Consider the following 16,921-nt stretch of genomic DNA (forward strand, 5'->3'; position numbering starts at 1 on the left):
GGCATCTCAATTGTCTTGAAATGAATCATAGATGCACTGGTGTTTTATTTTTGTTTTTTGTTTTTTTCATTAGATGGCTGGGGTCCTCATTCATCAGGAACCATAGCGAGATATACTTGTTGATAAATTGTTAAACTTTGGTAGTATTTTGTTGTACATGATAAGCATTAGTATTAACTTCAAGAAAAAAATCTCACTGTGTACCCCATTTTACAAGATGGGCACAAGAGCACTCCTAAATGCCCAGTATGAATAGGATGTTAGCTTGAATTGGGTATGAATGACATTATGTTAGAGTAATCTCAATGTACCTGGGTAAAAGTATACATTTAGGGTTCCTTTACTTCTCTGGTCATGGGATGAAACTCCATCACGTTACTGTCCAGCAGTACATATCAAAGACGCTTTTTTTCCCCTAGCAGAAATCATTTAAAAGAAATCTTTCTTGACCTTTCACCCCTGCTAGTTTGGTGACTTATAGTGTTATTTCTATCCTTCTTACCAGATGATATCCCCAGTGGATATACCTTGCTGTAGTTAAAGTACACCTGAAATGAGCATACCTTGCTAAGTTGCAGCTGAAATGGACCCTTTTCAGGTAAAGTTCAGTACCGTTTAACCTTTCACCTTGAGGAATTTTGCCCCAAATCTAATCCGTGCATCTACATGGTACATCTCACTGATGTGGCATACTTTGGCCATGTGGTACCATTATAAAGAAAATCCACTGAGCTATATTTCTCAATCACACAACAAGATGTGGGAAGAGCAGATAGAGAGCCTGAAAACATACAGTGTACATAATGCTTCTGGCATCCTTTGGGGCTGAGGCATAAAACTGATAATGGTTGTACTGTATTTACCCAGGGTACCCCATTCAGTATTAGTGTTGCTCTTTAGAGAGAGCACTCCGATGATCATTAACCCTGCTAATGTTGAGTACCCATGAGGTGTATACTCCCCTATGAAAGTCAAGAGGGACATTGTGGGTGAAATAGTTTGCCAAGGAATATTTGCAAAGGGCTGTATTTACAGGAAGAACTTCAGACCGCTCACACTTGTTCGGTTTAAAGACCCGGTAGCATGGGGATTCATGGGTGGCCCGATTCATTCGCTGCCCACCAGGGTATACATTCGAAAACCACTTATACACCTATAGCACTGGTCAGCGAATATGTGCATTAAAGCGTACGCTCATGGGGAATTGTTGACTCCAGTCGAGATTCTTCGGCTGTGTGTGTACTTATACAGAGGTCAGTGATAAAGCTACACACAATTTGTTACCGGAATCTAGAATATATCCGAGCTACAAAATTGTAGACCAGTATTCTTCTCCATGGTATCCCTACACTACCAGGTCTTTAAGAGTTCCAGACTCAATTCTAAGACTTCCTAATCTGGACCAAGTACCACCATCAAAACCATCATCATCACCACCACCACCACCACACCCACCCACTCACTTACCCTGTGCCAGCCCTTAAGAGGCCTCTTGCGCCTCTTGAGGAGGTAGCCCTCAATCTTGCCTGGTTCCTGGACCAGGTCTGAGCCCGTCTCCACGGAGAGGGGTTCCAGCTTCAGTGTCTTGCTTCCGTCCATCTCGGACATGCCGCTCTCTGCCGTGTCCATGTTAGAGGCTGTACCTGGGTCCTCCTGTGAATTGACCAATAGTAATACATTGTACATCATATTTATAAATAACATTTTACATATAACACACATGCACATATAAAATATAATACATATATTCAGACAGACAGATGTATGCAAATTGGGAATATTCACATATATGTAAAGATTATCATATGTAGGTTTGTGTGATTGATGTATTGAAATATAGGCCCATATTCATGAGGACGGTTTGAATAAACAAAAGCAAATGGTTTACATTTCAATAGCCTATGAACTAAAACATGAGTGGGAAAGGTGTACCTTACACACACAAGTATCCATGCATGGTTATTACTGGATGTCTGTTGGTGTACAAAAGTCAATGCAATCTGTCAAGCACATTTACGCAGAAAAAAATTTGTATAGGCCATGGACTGAATTTATAGCATCTTCATGAATACTGGCCAAAGTGTTCAAGTCCAACATAGAGAAGTTGGGAGGAAAGTGTCAGAGAAATCTGAGGAACATATAATGCTAGCATTTATTTGATGTCAATAAAAATGATTGCATTTGCCAAATGTTTCTCAGTCAAAGAGGCAAATGAGCAATTTCACTACTGATAACAAACCAAAAAAGAATGAAGCAAAAAGGGAGTTTAATGCATTATGTTTTCCCACCCATGACTATCATAATAAGAAGAATATTATTATGAATACAAAGGTATAATCCATACAGAGGATATTCACTGAAAATAAAAGAAAAGCTTTCCTTCTTTCCTTTTACTTCCGGTCAAATTTTGATGGACATGAAAACTACAAACACGAAAATATTAAGAATCCTTTTAAATTTCAAACTTTGATGGAAATCATACATGTGCATACAAAATGTATGTGTACATACAATATGCAATTATATGAATATCTGTATGATATGATATCATATATGTATGTAGTACATTGTACATGATCTTATGCATTTGGAATATTTGCCAGAAATGTGCATGAAAGAGCATGTTCCATATAGTAAACCATGTAAGAAAAGATATAGCATTCATGTTTCACAGAATTCCCCTTGCAAGAATCAAAAAGTATACTTTACAACCATGATCAATATTAACAAAATCAATGAATGTCACACGGCACCAATTCAACCAGTCGCAAATCCTGATTCACTATTCAGTGTATACACACAGACAAACACATGTCATGACATGAACTCTGCAACATGCTTTGGGAAAGTCGGCAAGATGTGTGAAAGGTGTAAAAAGCAATGACACAACGTCTGAATCTAGCAAAATGATACATAGGAAAGTACATGTGCATTCACAAGCGTGATATTTGAATGATCAACATGCTGTTTTTCATACATGTACTGACAGCACACAGCAAGCAAGGACATAACATGTGTATACACACTATCTTACAGTACACACATAAAATCTGGAAAGCATGAAGTGATTAAATGAAACTTTTGATGAAAACACGAACTGCAAGCAAAATCAAGCAAAAGCATGATATCAACACAAGCAAATTTTCATCTCACATGATCTGGCACGAAAATTGCTAGTCTTGTTGCAATAACAACATACAAAAGTTTGTAGACATCTTGTAGGAAGTTCGGTTCAATCACTTCACATCTTCTGTAGATGTATATGACATGGGGGGGGGGGGGATTCATAGCATGTAAAAGAGCATGAAACCCATGTAAGTTCAGATATAATTGTGGATTAAGGAAATGCAGCAATATTAGTAGAACATATCAGCATAGTTTGAAGAAAACCTGGTGATTCTTTCAAAAGATGAGTGTTGAATGTTTTGTTACAGCCATCGCTGGATGAGAAGACTACAACAGTACTGTTTGTGACATTCTACAAAACTTCAGTTTTTATGAAAAGTACACATTCCCTTGACTTGCTACTGACATGTGTTACAACATATGCCCTTGCTTTCTGAAAGAGGACAATCATGTGATCTTCCATTACGCTAGAAAAGTGAAAACATGTTGAATCGTTTTCATATTTTCTTTATATATTTCTCAATACATAACGTCACCAACTGTAGTAGTCTTCTCAAACTTTACAAATTCATAACTTTTGAACAGACTGTCCTGTTTTCCTCAAACTTCATGGATATGTTCCGCTAATATTGCTGCATTAATTAAACCCACCTATACGTTTGAGTTTCATTTCTCTTTAAAGGAGAAGTGCATTCTGAGAAAGAGCTCTTCAAGTACACATGTCCACACCAGGTCCCTGTACATAAAGTACAGCCAGATGGACAGGATGGTAATGTTTTTGTGTTAATCGACTCAATTTATTACGGTAAAGAGCACATAGCATTTTAAAGTTTGATATGTTTTCATGAATCGTTGGTATAACTTGCATCTATGCAAATTAGTGTAGGTGATGGTATCTGCATCTTATGAGTCTACACTATAACCAGTACATAAATTTTCTAGAATCTTCTTTTTTCTCCCTTCTTTTTATGATCAAAGTCAAGAAGAATCAGTTGTATCTATAGTATTCACAATAAATTATCATAGAGCTCTTTGTAATAACCTGACAATAATAATGTTCATTTGACTAGTAGTAGTCTATTTATTGACTAAAAATATGACTTTCATATTTTTTCTTGCAAATCAATATTGCAAGGCTGCGACCAATACTCTCTGAAGAAAGGTGAAACTTTGTAACGTTTCTTATTTCATGTCCGATTTTGATTTCACCTTCTAACTTCTGATAGTGATTGTGGCAATCACCTCATCAGCCATTCTCACACTCGAGCAAGCAATATACAGCCATCGGATTGCAGTAAAGTTTGTGACGGATGTGTTGACGGACACCTTTCATCTGATCACAAGCTGACATTTCAGCCGGCACGAGCCGCTGCTGACCTACCGCCACGTTCATCAGCGAGGAAATAAACACGTATCAGCATCAGATGTGTTCAGAGATTAGACACAAGCGTGAGGCAGAAGGCACTAGACTACCAACATCCTTTTCCTCTTGGTATGTTGGACCATTTTTTTTTTTTTTAGTTTGGCATTCACGTCACTTGAGACTTATCACCATCCGCATTCCACATGCCTGTAACATTAATCCTTATTCTATCTCTCTCCCTCTCTCTCTCTCTCTTTCTATCTCTTTCTATCTCTTTTTATCTCTTCTTCTTCTTCTTCTTCTTCTTCTTCTTCTGTTTCTTTTAATTCTGTTTGATGGGAAGATAGCATGCCTACGGAGGCTGGTGCCTCGGTCAAACTCATTCGTCTCTCGTGTCGCGAATTTCCCCGGCAGCTGACTCCGATTTTTTTCCAATAACGCCACATGTAACTCTAGGCTGCGGCTGTTCTGGGAGATTGTTTGACTCTTTCGCGAGACTCCTGCAGGGTCTTGTATGAGGAAGAAGCTTTGATCTGTGAGAAGGGTGTCCCAATTTTCATCTTCCCACGTCAATGTGATGTATCTATTTGCCAAGAGTGGAAGAAACTGAATCTGTACGGCACATGAGAACTGCTATAGGTGTACAGCAGACACACAGACAAAAGAAAAAAAACAAATATCTGAAAGTTCCTCCTGTACTCCGCTCAATTCCAAATTAAAGGTGCATGGTCCCGGTGTTTTAGTCAAATGCGTACGCGGGCGCACGGCGCAAGTTTCCTATAGAGACCTACGCTATCGACTCCTCTCTAGCGCTTACGCTTTGGCCCATTTCCCTGAGTCCGAAGATGTCCGATTCACTGTAGTCAGTGGTCGGATCACAGTTAGGCTCATGATTCGGGTGAGGGGGTAGACAGCTTTAGCAAAGTTCTTTTGTGATGTCATAATGTCAAGCACATATCGTCGATTGAGAATGATAAGGGCGTTAAGTTCTCACAAAACCCATAGTGTTCGAGACAACTTAACGCCCTTCTCATTCTCAACAGACGATATGCACGCACCCTGGCATTACTACAGACTGCGCGATGCACAGAGAAGACAACGCAGGCAACGTTACTTAGCAACAACTACGCACTTTACTCTTGATGACAGCTCAACTTCGGTAATCTTCGTATCAATGCTAACGGTGATCGGCAGTATCATCAACAGTGCCCTCTACACCACCAGGACTATGCCCCTTTAAAACTTAGTCTGCATGGTTCATCTTTGTGGCTGCAAGTCCTCACTCCTGTAAAAGTGGAAATTTTCTTGGTGTTAAAAAATGTTCATGCATTTTGCGCAGCCAAAAGTTAGCGTGAAAATAAAAGCATGTGAATATTTTTGCTTGCCATGTGCACCAGTAGTTGATGTCTTGATCCCCCCAAATTAAAAACATGCAAAACTGATCTACAATGTATCTGGCCGAGCGCAAAAAAAAAAATTACTCACACGAAAATATCCACTTTACAGGAAACAAAGCTTGAACCACAGAATTTCATTTCATTGTGGTTATGTTACTATGCTACATTTGGGTCACTACAAGCTCTTGGCATCTCAGTACATCTGCTTCTTCTTTTTTTTTCTTTTTTCTTGGGGGGGGGGGGGTGTTTCCTTTCATCAAAAATTTATTAAACTACCCATGGCCTGTTCAAAGACACTTCACAAAGCCATAAAGTGCTGCAATTGTCTCTGGTGTCCATTTGTGTGTGTGTGTGTGTGCGTGCGTGCGTGTGTGTGTGTGTGTGTGTGTGTGTGTGTGCCACTGACAACAGGTGTATTGGTTGTACTATAAGCATGGATGTCGGGAGGGGGGTGGTATTGGACAGTGAAAAAATGGGAGCACTTTTTGTCTCACTGTCCACAAAGCCTGTTGTATTTCAGCTATCCAACACTGCCCTGAGTGACTACATAACGGCAAAATGCATTTACAAGACAGCCCTAGAAGACGAGAATGCTTAGAGCTTTATAGTTGTTGCTTTCTTGTCAGTGAATACATCTATAAATGAACCTTGAGATATAACACAGCTGACACAGATGGTCAAAAAGAATACTTTCGAATTAAGAATCTACAAATGTATCAACATATTCTTTAAAAAAAAAAAATCCAGCAACATGATTATATGCAAAACAAGTATGCCATTTAAATAACTGCAGGGTAGCTGGACATGCATTTATTTTCTTAATAAAGTTACTAAACTGTGTCTATAAGCTACCAGACAAAGAAAAGTAGTAATCCTCACTCTGACAGTCACACCTTTCAAAATTAAGAGCACAAGTATTTTTTGCTGAGATTCTCCTTCATCACAATCTGTTAAATCGAATAGTCAAATCATCATGACGCCAGTGAATGGCTTTGACTTTGGGTGTTGCCTTGTAAAACAGAAAAATGTCACATGTGCTAAACCAAACATCAATGCATACTATGTTGATAATCATGAAGAGGTCAATGTACTATTATGACAAAGCTACTCCTGTCGAGCTGTCACTGCAAGCCATGTCCAGTGGACGCTATAGTGCATTACTTGTACACCTGTGGTACGAAAGCATTTGGACCGAGTCGACTGATGCTTGCTTGTATGTAACACCCACATACCAAGAATGCATCAGATGCCTTCGAGGCACAGGAGAACAGCCGAAAATCGGGCAATTACCGTTACGAGGATAACGTGTGCCCTAGCACAGACAGTCTGGACAAATGCTGAGGCACTGCTCTTTAATAGAGCACAAAGCAACCTGAGGCTTTTACCACCAACTAAAAGCACTCCACAATTAGCGTATTGATGTCAGCTGCAAAACAGATACGATGTAAATCGCTGCCATTAGGCCAATACAGCAAGGTTGGGCAAATCCTAGCCTGGTGCTCACCTTCACAGCAATCACAAATGAGACGAAAATGAGTCAGTTCTGACTAATTTGTGCGGAAACTCAGATGTTTCGGCATCAATTATTCACCCACAGCATTGTGTTACATATTAACTCTCAAGACGCCTCTCTATCATCTAAACATTCTTCATCCCCATACAGAATGTTACTGAGGTCAAGATGTGATTAAGCAGTAATGGTATATATGGCATAATTGGTATACTTCGGATAACGAAGTAAAACATTTTGCAAATTAGGACTCCTAAGACAATTTCGCAAATGGTTGAATACAGGATTGAGAACTGCAGGTAATGGAATGAGAAATGAGTACATGTATTATTCCTTTTCAGGAGAAAAATGATAATTTTCCATCTTGGAATCAATACACAGCACAGTTGAATTATATGTCAGGGGAGGCAATGTTTTTGCCACTTGTGAATTTTGCAAAAATCAGCAGATTTCCAAAAAGTAAAAAAAAAAAAATTGTGCATCACATGCAGCATAACATTTAATGGTTTAATACTTCTAGGTACTCCCAAATACATTGCAATTCATAATATATACTGCAGGCTTGAGTTTTGACTGTCTGGGGCTAAGATCCAGTTGCAAAAGACTTGTGAAATGTCTCATTTCCATACAGAAACTTTCTCAAAGTTTACAAATTAAGGCTGAACATAAAAAAAGAACTAAAATACAACTTGCTCTTATACACAAAGAGAAAAGGGATTTTCTTGTGTGGTGTACCAGGAAAGCTTCCAGATGACGCAAGAAGTCTACATTTCATTATTAATACAACCTAAAGGCAACCTCTCTACCTATTAAACTTAATGGCCAGCTCATTATTAAATGGAGAGAAAAAAAAAAACATGAGGACTTTTCTACTTGTTCTACACTCATTCACGTCAGCAGAATGCAATCTTGCAATATTAAAGGATTCACACTTCAAATTGCTTCAATCCACTGCTCTCAATTCAGAGTCTCAATGAAAGTGGTTTTGATGGGGGAATGGAATTTTTAGAGAAGCAGTGCGTATGCTTGCTGATTGTATCTAAGTGGTTATTGGAGTGGATCCCTTCCAATTTTTAGAAAAGAAATGTAGTGCATGATGGAGAAAAATAAGTTAAAAAACAATATGTCCTCCGAGATATTTAAATATTAAAGTACTCAAAATGTGACTTTTGTTGAAAGCGATAAAATAGTATGTGTTGAACATACAGATTAATGAGATCAACATTTAATGGGAGGAAAAATTGTATTCTTCTTGTGTTTAAAAAAAGCAAGCAAACAAATAGCCAATGACAATTCCTGAGTGAATGGGTGCATGAATGCAGTAACATACAAAGAAAGCAACTTTCCCATTAGGTATTATCGAGTGCATTTGAAACTAAAATACATAAATACACACAGGCAAACAGTGCATAATGTACACAGGAATACATCTTTTGTATGGGCCATATCAATATACATATTAAACACTGAATAAACAACAAGACAAATACATGTAGCCTGAACAATATGCATCATGTCCATGGTATTCTGCCTAATTAGCACCTTGAAATCAATTTTAACAAGAGTTCCTCCATGGATGCTGCCAAGACTAATACCATTGGGACGGAAAATGGAAATGTACGACCGCGCAACCAAATACCAGGTCTATGAACTTAAAGGGACTGTACGGTACTGGTTGAGGTGGGGATTCAGGTTTATAACATTAATAAGTGAGATACGGAGAAACCTCTTATGAAATATAAAAGAGCATGTAATTCTAAGAAGGATTCAACGTTTATTTGATGAAAATTGGTTTTCAACTGGCTGAGATATCCAAAACAGTGATAATGATAAAAGGCGACAGGCCATGCCTTTTATTAGGATCTCTTTGTTTCACTTTGTTTTTGGATATCTCAGCCATTTGAAAACCGATTTTCATCAAATAAACTTTCGATACCCCTTAGAATTGCTCTTTGACATCTCATAGAGTGGTTTCTGAATTTCTCGCAAAGCATTGAAAACTAAATCCTCACCTCAACCAGAACTGTACACACCCTTTAACACCATGTGAGGAAGGAAGGATTGATCTGTCAGTACAACCTGACACATTGGCTACGTGGTAATTGTAGACGTTGGGAGACATCAAGATCACGAACATTTCTAGTCTTGTGGCGTCCATCTCGCAGCTTTGATTAAGTTGAGCATATTCAATCAGGTACACTGTATAATCAAACTATGTGAATTATCACATATTGCTAAATCCATACAACACAAACTAACAAGAGTGTAGTAACCTGATTTTGCATTGTTCTACCTCTAATCACATTTTAAATCCTCAAACCCCTCCCTAAAAAAATAAACAAATAAAGAATAAAAATAAAACAGGGGGTAAAAAATGATACACTTCCCTCTGCTATCAAAAAGACAGATCAAACTCGGTCTTTTAATCCTAGCATTCTGATCTGTAATGTGACTGCAAAACAAGACTAACCAAAGACCTTGAATGGTGGATGGCAACACATTCGTCAAATAGACGCATGAAGGGTATAGATACAACATTTAACAGTCCACATACAGTAGCTACCATGTACAATGTATAAGGCCATCTTCTCCTGACTGCTATGGATTTTCTTGGGTCACCTAAGGAGCTTATGGCCAAAACATAGATTTCATATGCCTGCAGAACTATCAATCATTGCTCTAAAATGTACAGTATGCATTAAAGAAATGTGTTAAATAATGCTGTAATAATACAATTTCAGTAGGGTAGGCCTAATGACTAAAATATGGAATAGTAGCCACAAAGGTTCACCTGACGTCCACAATCTCAGAGCTTGCCCCATTGCAGTTGCTACATAGTTTTTCATAACTGACTATCGATAATCGACAAATCAGACCACGGTGATATCCATCGATCTTAAGTGCTAGATTAAATCCCATGCAGCTTGTTGGAAAGATACAATTGCACGAGCACGATTGATCATCATGTTACTTTCTATACATTGTACCTTTCCACAATGCTGAATGTGGGCTTAAAGGGTGTGTACAGTTCTGGTCGAGGTGAGGATTTAGCTTTTATCGTTTTGCGAGATATTCAGAAACCACTCTATGAGATGTCAAAGAGCATGCAGTTCTAAGGGGTATCAAAAGTTTATTTGATGAAAATCGGTTTTGAAATGGCTGAGATATCTAAAAACAAGGTGAAACAAAGAGATCCTAATAAAAGGCGTGGCCTGTCGCCTTTTATTATTGTCACTTTTTTGGATATCTCAGCCTTTTTAAAACCAATTTTCATCAAGTAAACGTTGAATCCTTCTTAAAATTACATGCTCTTTCATATTTCATAATAGGTTTCTCATTATCTCACTTAGGAATGTTCAAAACATGAATGCCCACCTCAACCAGTACTGTACAGTCCCTTTAACAAGGAGGGCTCTTCTGGAATAAAAGTTGTGTAATATTAAGATTGAAATTATAAATTCTATACTTTTGATCTCATTACTCTAAAACAGCACATCAAATCGCAGTCAGCCAGCCAAGGTTCTTGGGATACCCTTTTGATGTACTGGATGCACATATTCCAAATGATGGAAGATGAATTTTAAACCCTTTGGAGAACTATATTTTGGCTTTAAAGGACAAGTTCACTCAAATGAGTGGATTGAGCGAATTAGAAAAAAAACATCAGTGAAAGCTTAATGAAAATGGGATAATCCATTCAAGCGTTATGATTTTTTTTTTTTTTTTTTTACATTTTCAGTGCTGCCATCTCTGGATGAGAAGACTACAATGGTTGGTGATGTCACTGCTGTACATCGATGTAAGGGAAATATAAACAGAATTTAACATATTCTTATTTTTCCAGCAAAGTCAAAGAGCACCTGACTTACCCCTTTCAGAGAGTAGGGAGAACAATTTTACCCTTAATAATGTGTCAGTGACAAGTCAAGGGAATGTGAATTTGTTATAAAAAAATGAAAGTTTGTGGAATTCTTTTTTTCTTTATTTCATTGTCCTGCAGTAACATCACAAATCTGTCGTAGCTTTCTCATCCAGCAATGGCAGCACTGAAACTTCTACTAATATTACTGCATTCACTCAATCCACACATATATTTAGGTGAACTTTTCCTTTAATCACATCCTCATCCGAGTTTCAGTTTCCCTCTCTTCTATCTTTAATCTTAACATCTCTGAATTCTCAAAATATAATAACGGTCTCCAAACAAGCCAAACAGTAATGGCCACATGCCCGAAACTGCAACCATCATATAAAGTGGATTGATCACTCCCATGCTGGCTGTCTATAGATACAGGTATGGTAAGTATCTGATAACGCTCCAATTTATGGCACAAGCAGTATGTGAGTCTGTGAAAACAATTCCCTGTTGCAGAATACATTTTGAAGCAAAGATCGTGTTTTTACTCTACAAAGACATGGCAATCTTGCTGCTTGGTAATCTGCACTGTACACTGGAAATGGAAAAAAAAAAGAGTTAAATTTATAGGTCTAGCGCACATTTTTCGAAATGAAATTTGGTGCCAAGAGCGCCGTTGGGTATTGCTCTGACATGACCATCTCACAAATTTCCCTATGATGAAAACTAGTGAGACAAAGTGTGTGTGTGTGTGTGTGTGTGTGTGTGTGTGTGTGTGTGTGGTTTTTTTTAAGTCATGCTGAAAAGAACGCTGAAAGAATTCACACATATTGGGAGACATGATTTCTGATTTTCGTTTGCTTGAAAATTTGTGCAAACAGAAAACTACACACTCTGGGAGTTCCATGATATCAATGTAGTTTATACGCAAAGGTATACACTGTACGATGAACACCAAAGCCTTGAGAGTTTAGACCATCTCTTGTCCAAACTAATATCACTTTGGTTACATAACCTCATTTTTATCCCAGTAACAGGGCCATAGATTGGTTTGGCCTAATGGCCTGCCACTTAATATAAATTACATGATGGATATTTGGAAGAGTGATTACAGAATCTTCAAGGCAGGTATCACTTGTCATCTACATAACTTGCATTCTCTTCCGAGTCCCCATCTTCTTGGCTTTCCATACAAGCCTTCAATACTGCTCACCCTGACAAATCAAATGACACATTGTATGATATCAACACAATGCTATACAGTTTTGAACATCATTTGAGCAATATATAGGCAAATATGTATGTACATTGTATAGTCCTTGAGACATTTACATGAGGTGCAGTATCTTTTTAAGTCCCGGCTTTGAATACTGTGCTCACCATAAAAGTAATCATATAATGCAATGAAATCGAATCTACAAGCAATTTCAACTCCATTCGAGCAATACAGTTTTCCCATGGGACGTCAATACAATGTACATTTTCCAATACATTTCTCCCTCCCCGTTTTGCTTGTTGTTGTTTTTCTTGACTGTCAAATATTCTCTTATATCAGTCTGTCACGTGTACAAAATATGCCCAGTTGCAAAAAGGTTACACACGTTCAATCTTTATTTGGAGTTTCAATATTGTTACAAGCTGTTCCTAGTCAATGGATCTGTAATGAAAGGAGACATGTCTTCAATTATTATGTATATTTCAACTCTCATTTTCTCCCCCTGATAACACAACTCTCTGCAGATTCCATGAATCCTCTTTTTTTCTTCGTAGAATCAAGAGCAATGGCTAATCAAGTTAACTGTGCTATTATACAATGTATGCTGCCTTTTCCTGAATTTTCCTTTCATTTTCTAAAGAAAATACAATCAAATTATCTTGAGGAACTTGAGATTAACAATTTAATTATTAGTAGTTTGTTTCTATGGGCATTTCCCCCTTTATTTGTGGTTGCACTAGTATTGGTTGTGGTTGCTAATATAGGACGAAACAGAAATATTGATCAAATCATGATCTTCATATAACAGTACTGAATATCAGTAAACTGCTGAACATTTATACAACTGTGCATCACTGCAATGGGCAGTCTTACTAAATGTATCAGGTTGTCCCTGTTCACATGTCAAAGACAATTAGGTTTTCACCTGTCTTTGGATGCTACAAAACTCCTCGTCGTAAATAATTTTCTTAAAAATTGATTCAGTAAATAAATCAAATATGATCAGAAAAAAAATACTTTGTGTTTTCCTCATTCAATTTTCAACTGTAAAATTTACTTCTCACAATGTCTAATGCAAGATTGACGAGAGAGAGAGAGAGAAAAGAGATAAATCAAGATTATACATGATTCAGGCACTACTCTTTGTATAGAAGGACGATCATTGCACAATCATGTTTTTATAAATGGACTCATGAATGCTTAGTTGTGACTTTGTTGAAAGCGTGACTCAACGTGAGGAATAATAGTTGACTACTACTCACTAAAAGTGAAAAAGAATAATGACAACTATGAAATCATTCTCAGAAAAAAATGTGTGGTTTCGTTCTATTCTGAAAAGATGTATAATCTAAGAATTCACATTTCCTCAGTCAGTGCATTTCTGATCTACTGACTCATAATGTCCACAGCTTTACATGCACACACAAAATACACTTGTCTGAATCTTGTAACTGTGCCTTAATAGCTGTCAAATACTATGGGAAATATACCGTCTGCCATTTCATGAGTTTCTGTCAAAATGATGAAATGGTACAGAACATGTATACATACTGTATGTAAGGGCGGACGTCCACTTGGGCGCGGACAAGCCCCGGAAGGGTTGCGGAAGCAAATTTTGTTATTTCGGCATCCTGTCCGCGACAGACGCGGAATAACTTTGTGAATCGGCTTGTCCTGGGACATTCCTAGGACTGTCCGCGGACTGTCCGCGGACTGTCCGCGGACTGACTGCGGACATTCCTAGCAATCACTCCGGAAGAGCGCGAAATACCTCGGAATATGCTAATCGTAGCCGGGCAGCGCGGAAACATCTAGGATTACACCAGGAATGAACGCGGACAGTCAGGATGCCTTCCGGACAACACAAGTTAGGCATGCGGACAAACTGCGGACAATACCAGGAAAATGGAAAGGTATAGATTTGGCGCTGACTTTGACTTTTCCTCATTTGACTGCTAGCCGTCATTGATGCTCCTTGTTGTGCTTCGATCCGCAGTAGCGGCTGATATTATATTAATATGATTGGTCAATATTATTTGATAAATGTGACCACCAAAAGTCGAAGAATAGGATTGTCTGCATGTCGGCTGATGACTCATTTTTTTTTGTTGATTTGTCTCATCTGGGAGAACAATTTTTTCTCTGCCTACAGTCACATTGATGATATTCGCAAACTTTTTGAACCATATATATATATATATATATATATATATATATATATATATATATATAATATACATAAAAATGTAAATGTATATACATATATTTATATATATATATATATATATATATATATATATATATATATATATATATATATATATATATATATATATATATATATATTTATATATGTATGTATAATCATGTTAATAAGGTAGTCCACGTGTGGGCAAGATAAAAAGATAAGTAACAAAACTGCAACAAAGTTCATGCTGTATTCACCAACGGTTTATTTCTTCACAAGAAGCATGAACTTTGTTGCAGTTTTGTTTCTTATAAATATGTATTTTTTTAGACCTGTGCTTTATCCATCGTGTAGTATATACATGTTTTGTCTGATACTTCTGTAGAGCATGCCAAAATGATCCCAATCATTAAATTTGTTTTTCTTTCTCTGATTTTTACCCTTGTGCATCTCTAACCCTCTCTTATTTTGATCACTTTTGAACATTTTCAAGTCCGAGAATTTTTTTTTTCATGCTTAGAGCTTACTCGCCTATTGTCAATGAAGTGTAAAAATGGGGAAATATTTGTAACCTACTTTAATTTACTTTTTTTTTGGAGGGGGGGTTCAGCTGGGCTGTCAAATTGGACAATCGAGTTTATTTGCAACTAAAACAAAAAGAGAAGAAAAAAATATTAGGTAATAACAACTTCGAAAATCATTCAGGTAAAGAATATTTCTGAAATGATTTGTGATGCTTATAATGTGTACTTAAAGATATACACTCAGCAAAAAACAAAACAAAAGAAAGACAGAAATTCAACACTTTTTCGAGTTCATGATTTATTGCTTTTTCTCTCATTTCACTTGAATTTTGAAGTGACAGAAAATTGTTCATTTTCCTCTATCATCTTTAGCTTTCATTGTTATTTTGGGCTTTAAAGATATTACATTGTAATGAGACCACAGGTATATCTTTGCAATTGAATTCATGCTTTTTAGTGTGATGAATTTGTCTTTTGTTCTAGTATGTTGTACCATTAGAAATCATTTACGTATGAATGACAACTTTTTCATGTTTATATAATACATTAACATTTAGCCAAAAATTCTATGTTTTTTTTTTTTTTCTGAGTGTACTTCCACCTACTTTTGTGATTTTTCAGCTATGCTGTCACATGGGACAACCTAGTTTGTTTGCAAATGAAATACGAAAACAACATAAAGGAAAATGTACTATAGTAAGTGATAGGAACCAGGAAAGTCACTCAGATGAAAAATAATTTCTGAAAAGATCAAATCAAAACAAACTTACTAGGAAGTTAGGGGGCTGATTTCACTTCTTTCTGGTTGCTTTTGGCACAGTCTCTACTACCTTCTTCTTTGCCTTCTGGGACCTGAAATTCCTTAGATTTACCTGTTCTTCATCACTAGACGAAAGGTGTGCCTGTGATGGGGATATTTGCATGGGGGCCTCGCCTCCCTTCTTGCTCATTTTGGGTTTTATTGGCATGACGCTCGCGGAAAGTGACGACATTTTCGTGTCTGGATCACAAAATTTCCGCATCGGTTCCGGACACTTGCATATATAGATCCGCATCGGCTCCGCGCTGTCCTAAAACATTCCTGGTGTCTTCCGCTTTCATTCGGGAAGCTTCCCCACACCGCGGGATTCTTTCCGGAGCGTGTGCGGAAGAAGCGGAAGGGTTCCGGACAAGCGGGACATCCTCAGGACATCGTCAGGACAAGTCGCTGAAGGTGTCAGGAAGTTCATTTCCGCGTCCAAATTTTGGTCTCGATCAAAATTTGGACGCGGAAATTTTTCTCTCTGCCGAAGGTGCGGAAACGCCCGGACATGTTTAGGACAGTGAGCGGACACGTTCAGCAACGTGCGGACAGGTTCCCGAAGGAGTGCGGAATACCAAATTGCATTCCGGGGCTTGTCCGCGTCTTGTCCGCGCCCTAGTGGACGCCTGGTCTTAGTGTGAAGGGCAGAATATGCACACAATGAAGAATAAAATTGTACGGTATCACTTTGCCCTACAAGTATACTAGCAATTATAGTGTGCTGGTGGGGGGGGGGGGGGGGGGGGATAGGAATTTTCCATGAGGCAAAATGTGTATTTAAACTGTATCTACTGTTTCTAAATGTACTATCCACCCCCACCCCCGCAATCTATGTTATATCTCTTTTCTCCACGTCACATGTACTGTCTACATTCACTATAACAGTCCCTTCGTATCTATTGCACATTTTCTTTCTCTTTTATCTTTTATCCATAGGCT

General features: G+C 37.8%; 1 protein-coding gene across 1 annotated transcript in view; it reads right to left on the reverse strand.

The window, feature by feature from the left end:
* LOC139718505 (oxysterol-binding protein-related protein 6-like) overlaps positions 1-16,921 on the reverse strand; it is a 68,290-nt gene that overhangs the window by 18,616 nt on the left and 32,753 nt on the right. The window contains exon 4 of the mRNA XM_071629979.1: positions 1,468-1,653. Within this exon, the coding sequence (XP_071486080.1) occupies positions 1,468-1,629 (162 nt within the window). The 5' untranslated portion in view covers positions 1,630-1,653. The remainder of the gene's footprint in view (positions 1-1,467; positions 1,654-16,921) is intronic.

Source organism: Diadema antillarum, unplaced genomic scaffold, assembly GCF_040938485.1.
Source record: "Diadema antillarum isolate AM-2024a unplaced genomic scaffold, OU_Dant_1.0 scf00000095, whole genome shotgun sequence".
Lineage (NCBI taxonomy): Eukaryota > Metazoa > Echinodermata > Echinoidea > Diadematoida > Diadematidae > Diadema > Diadema antillarum.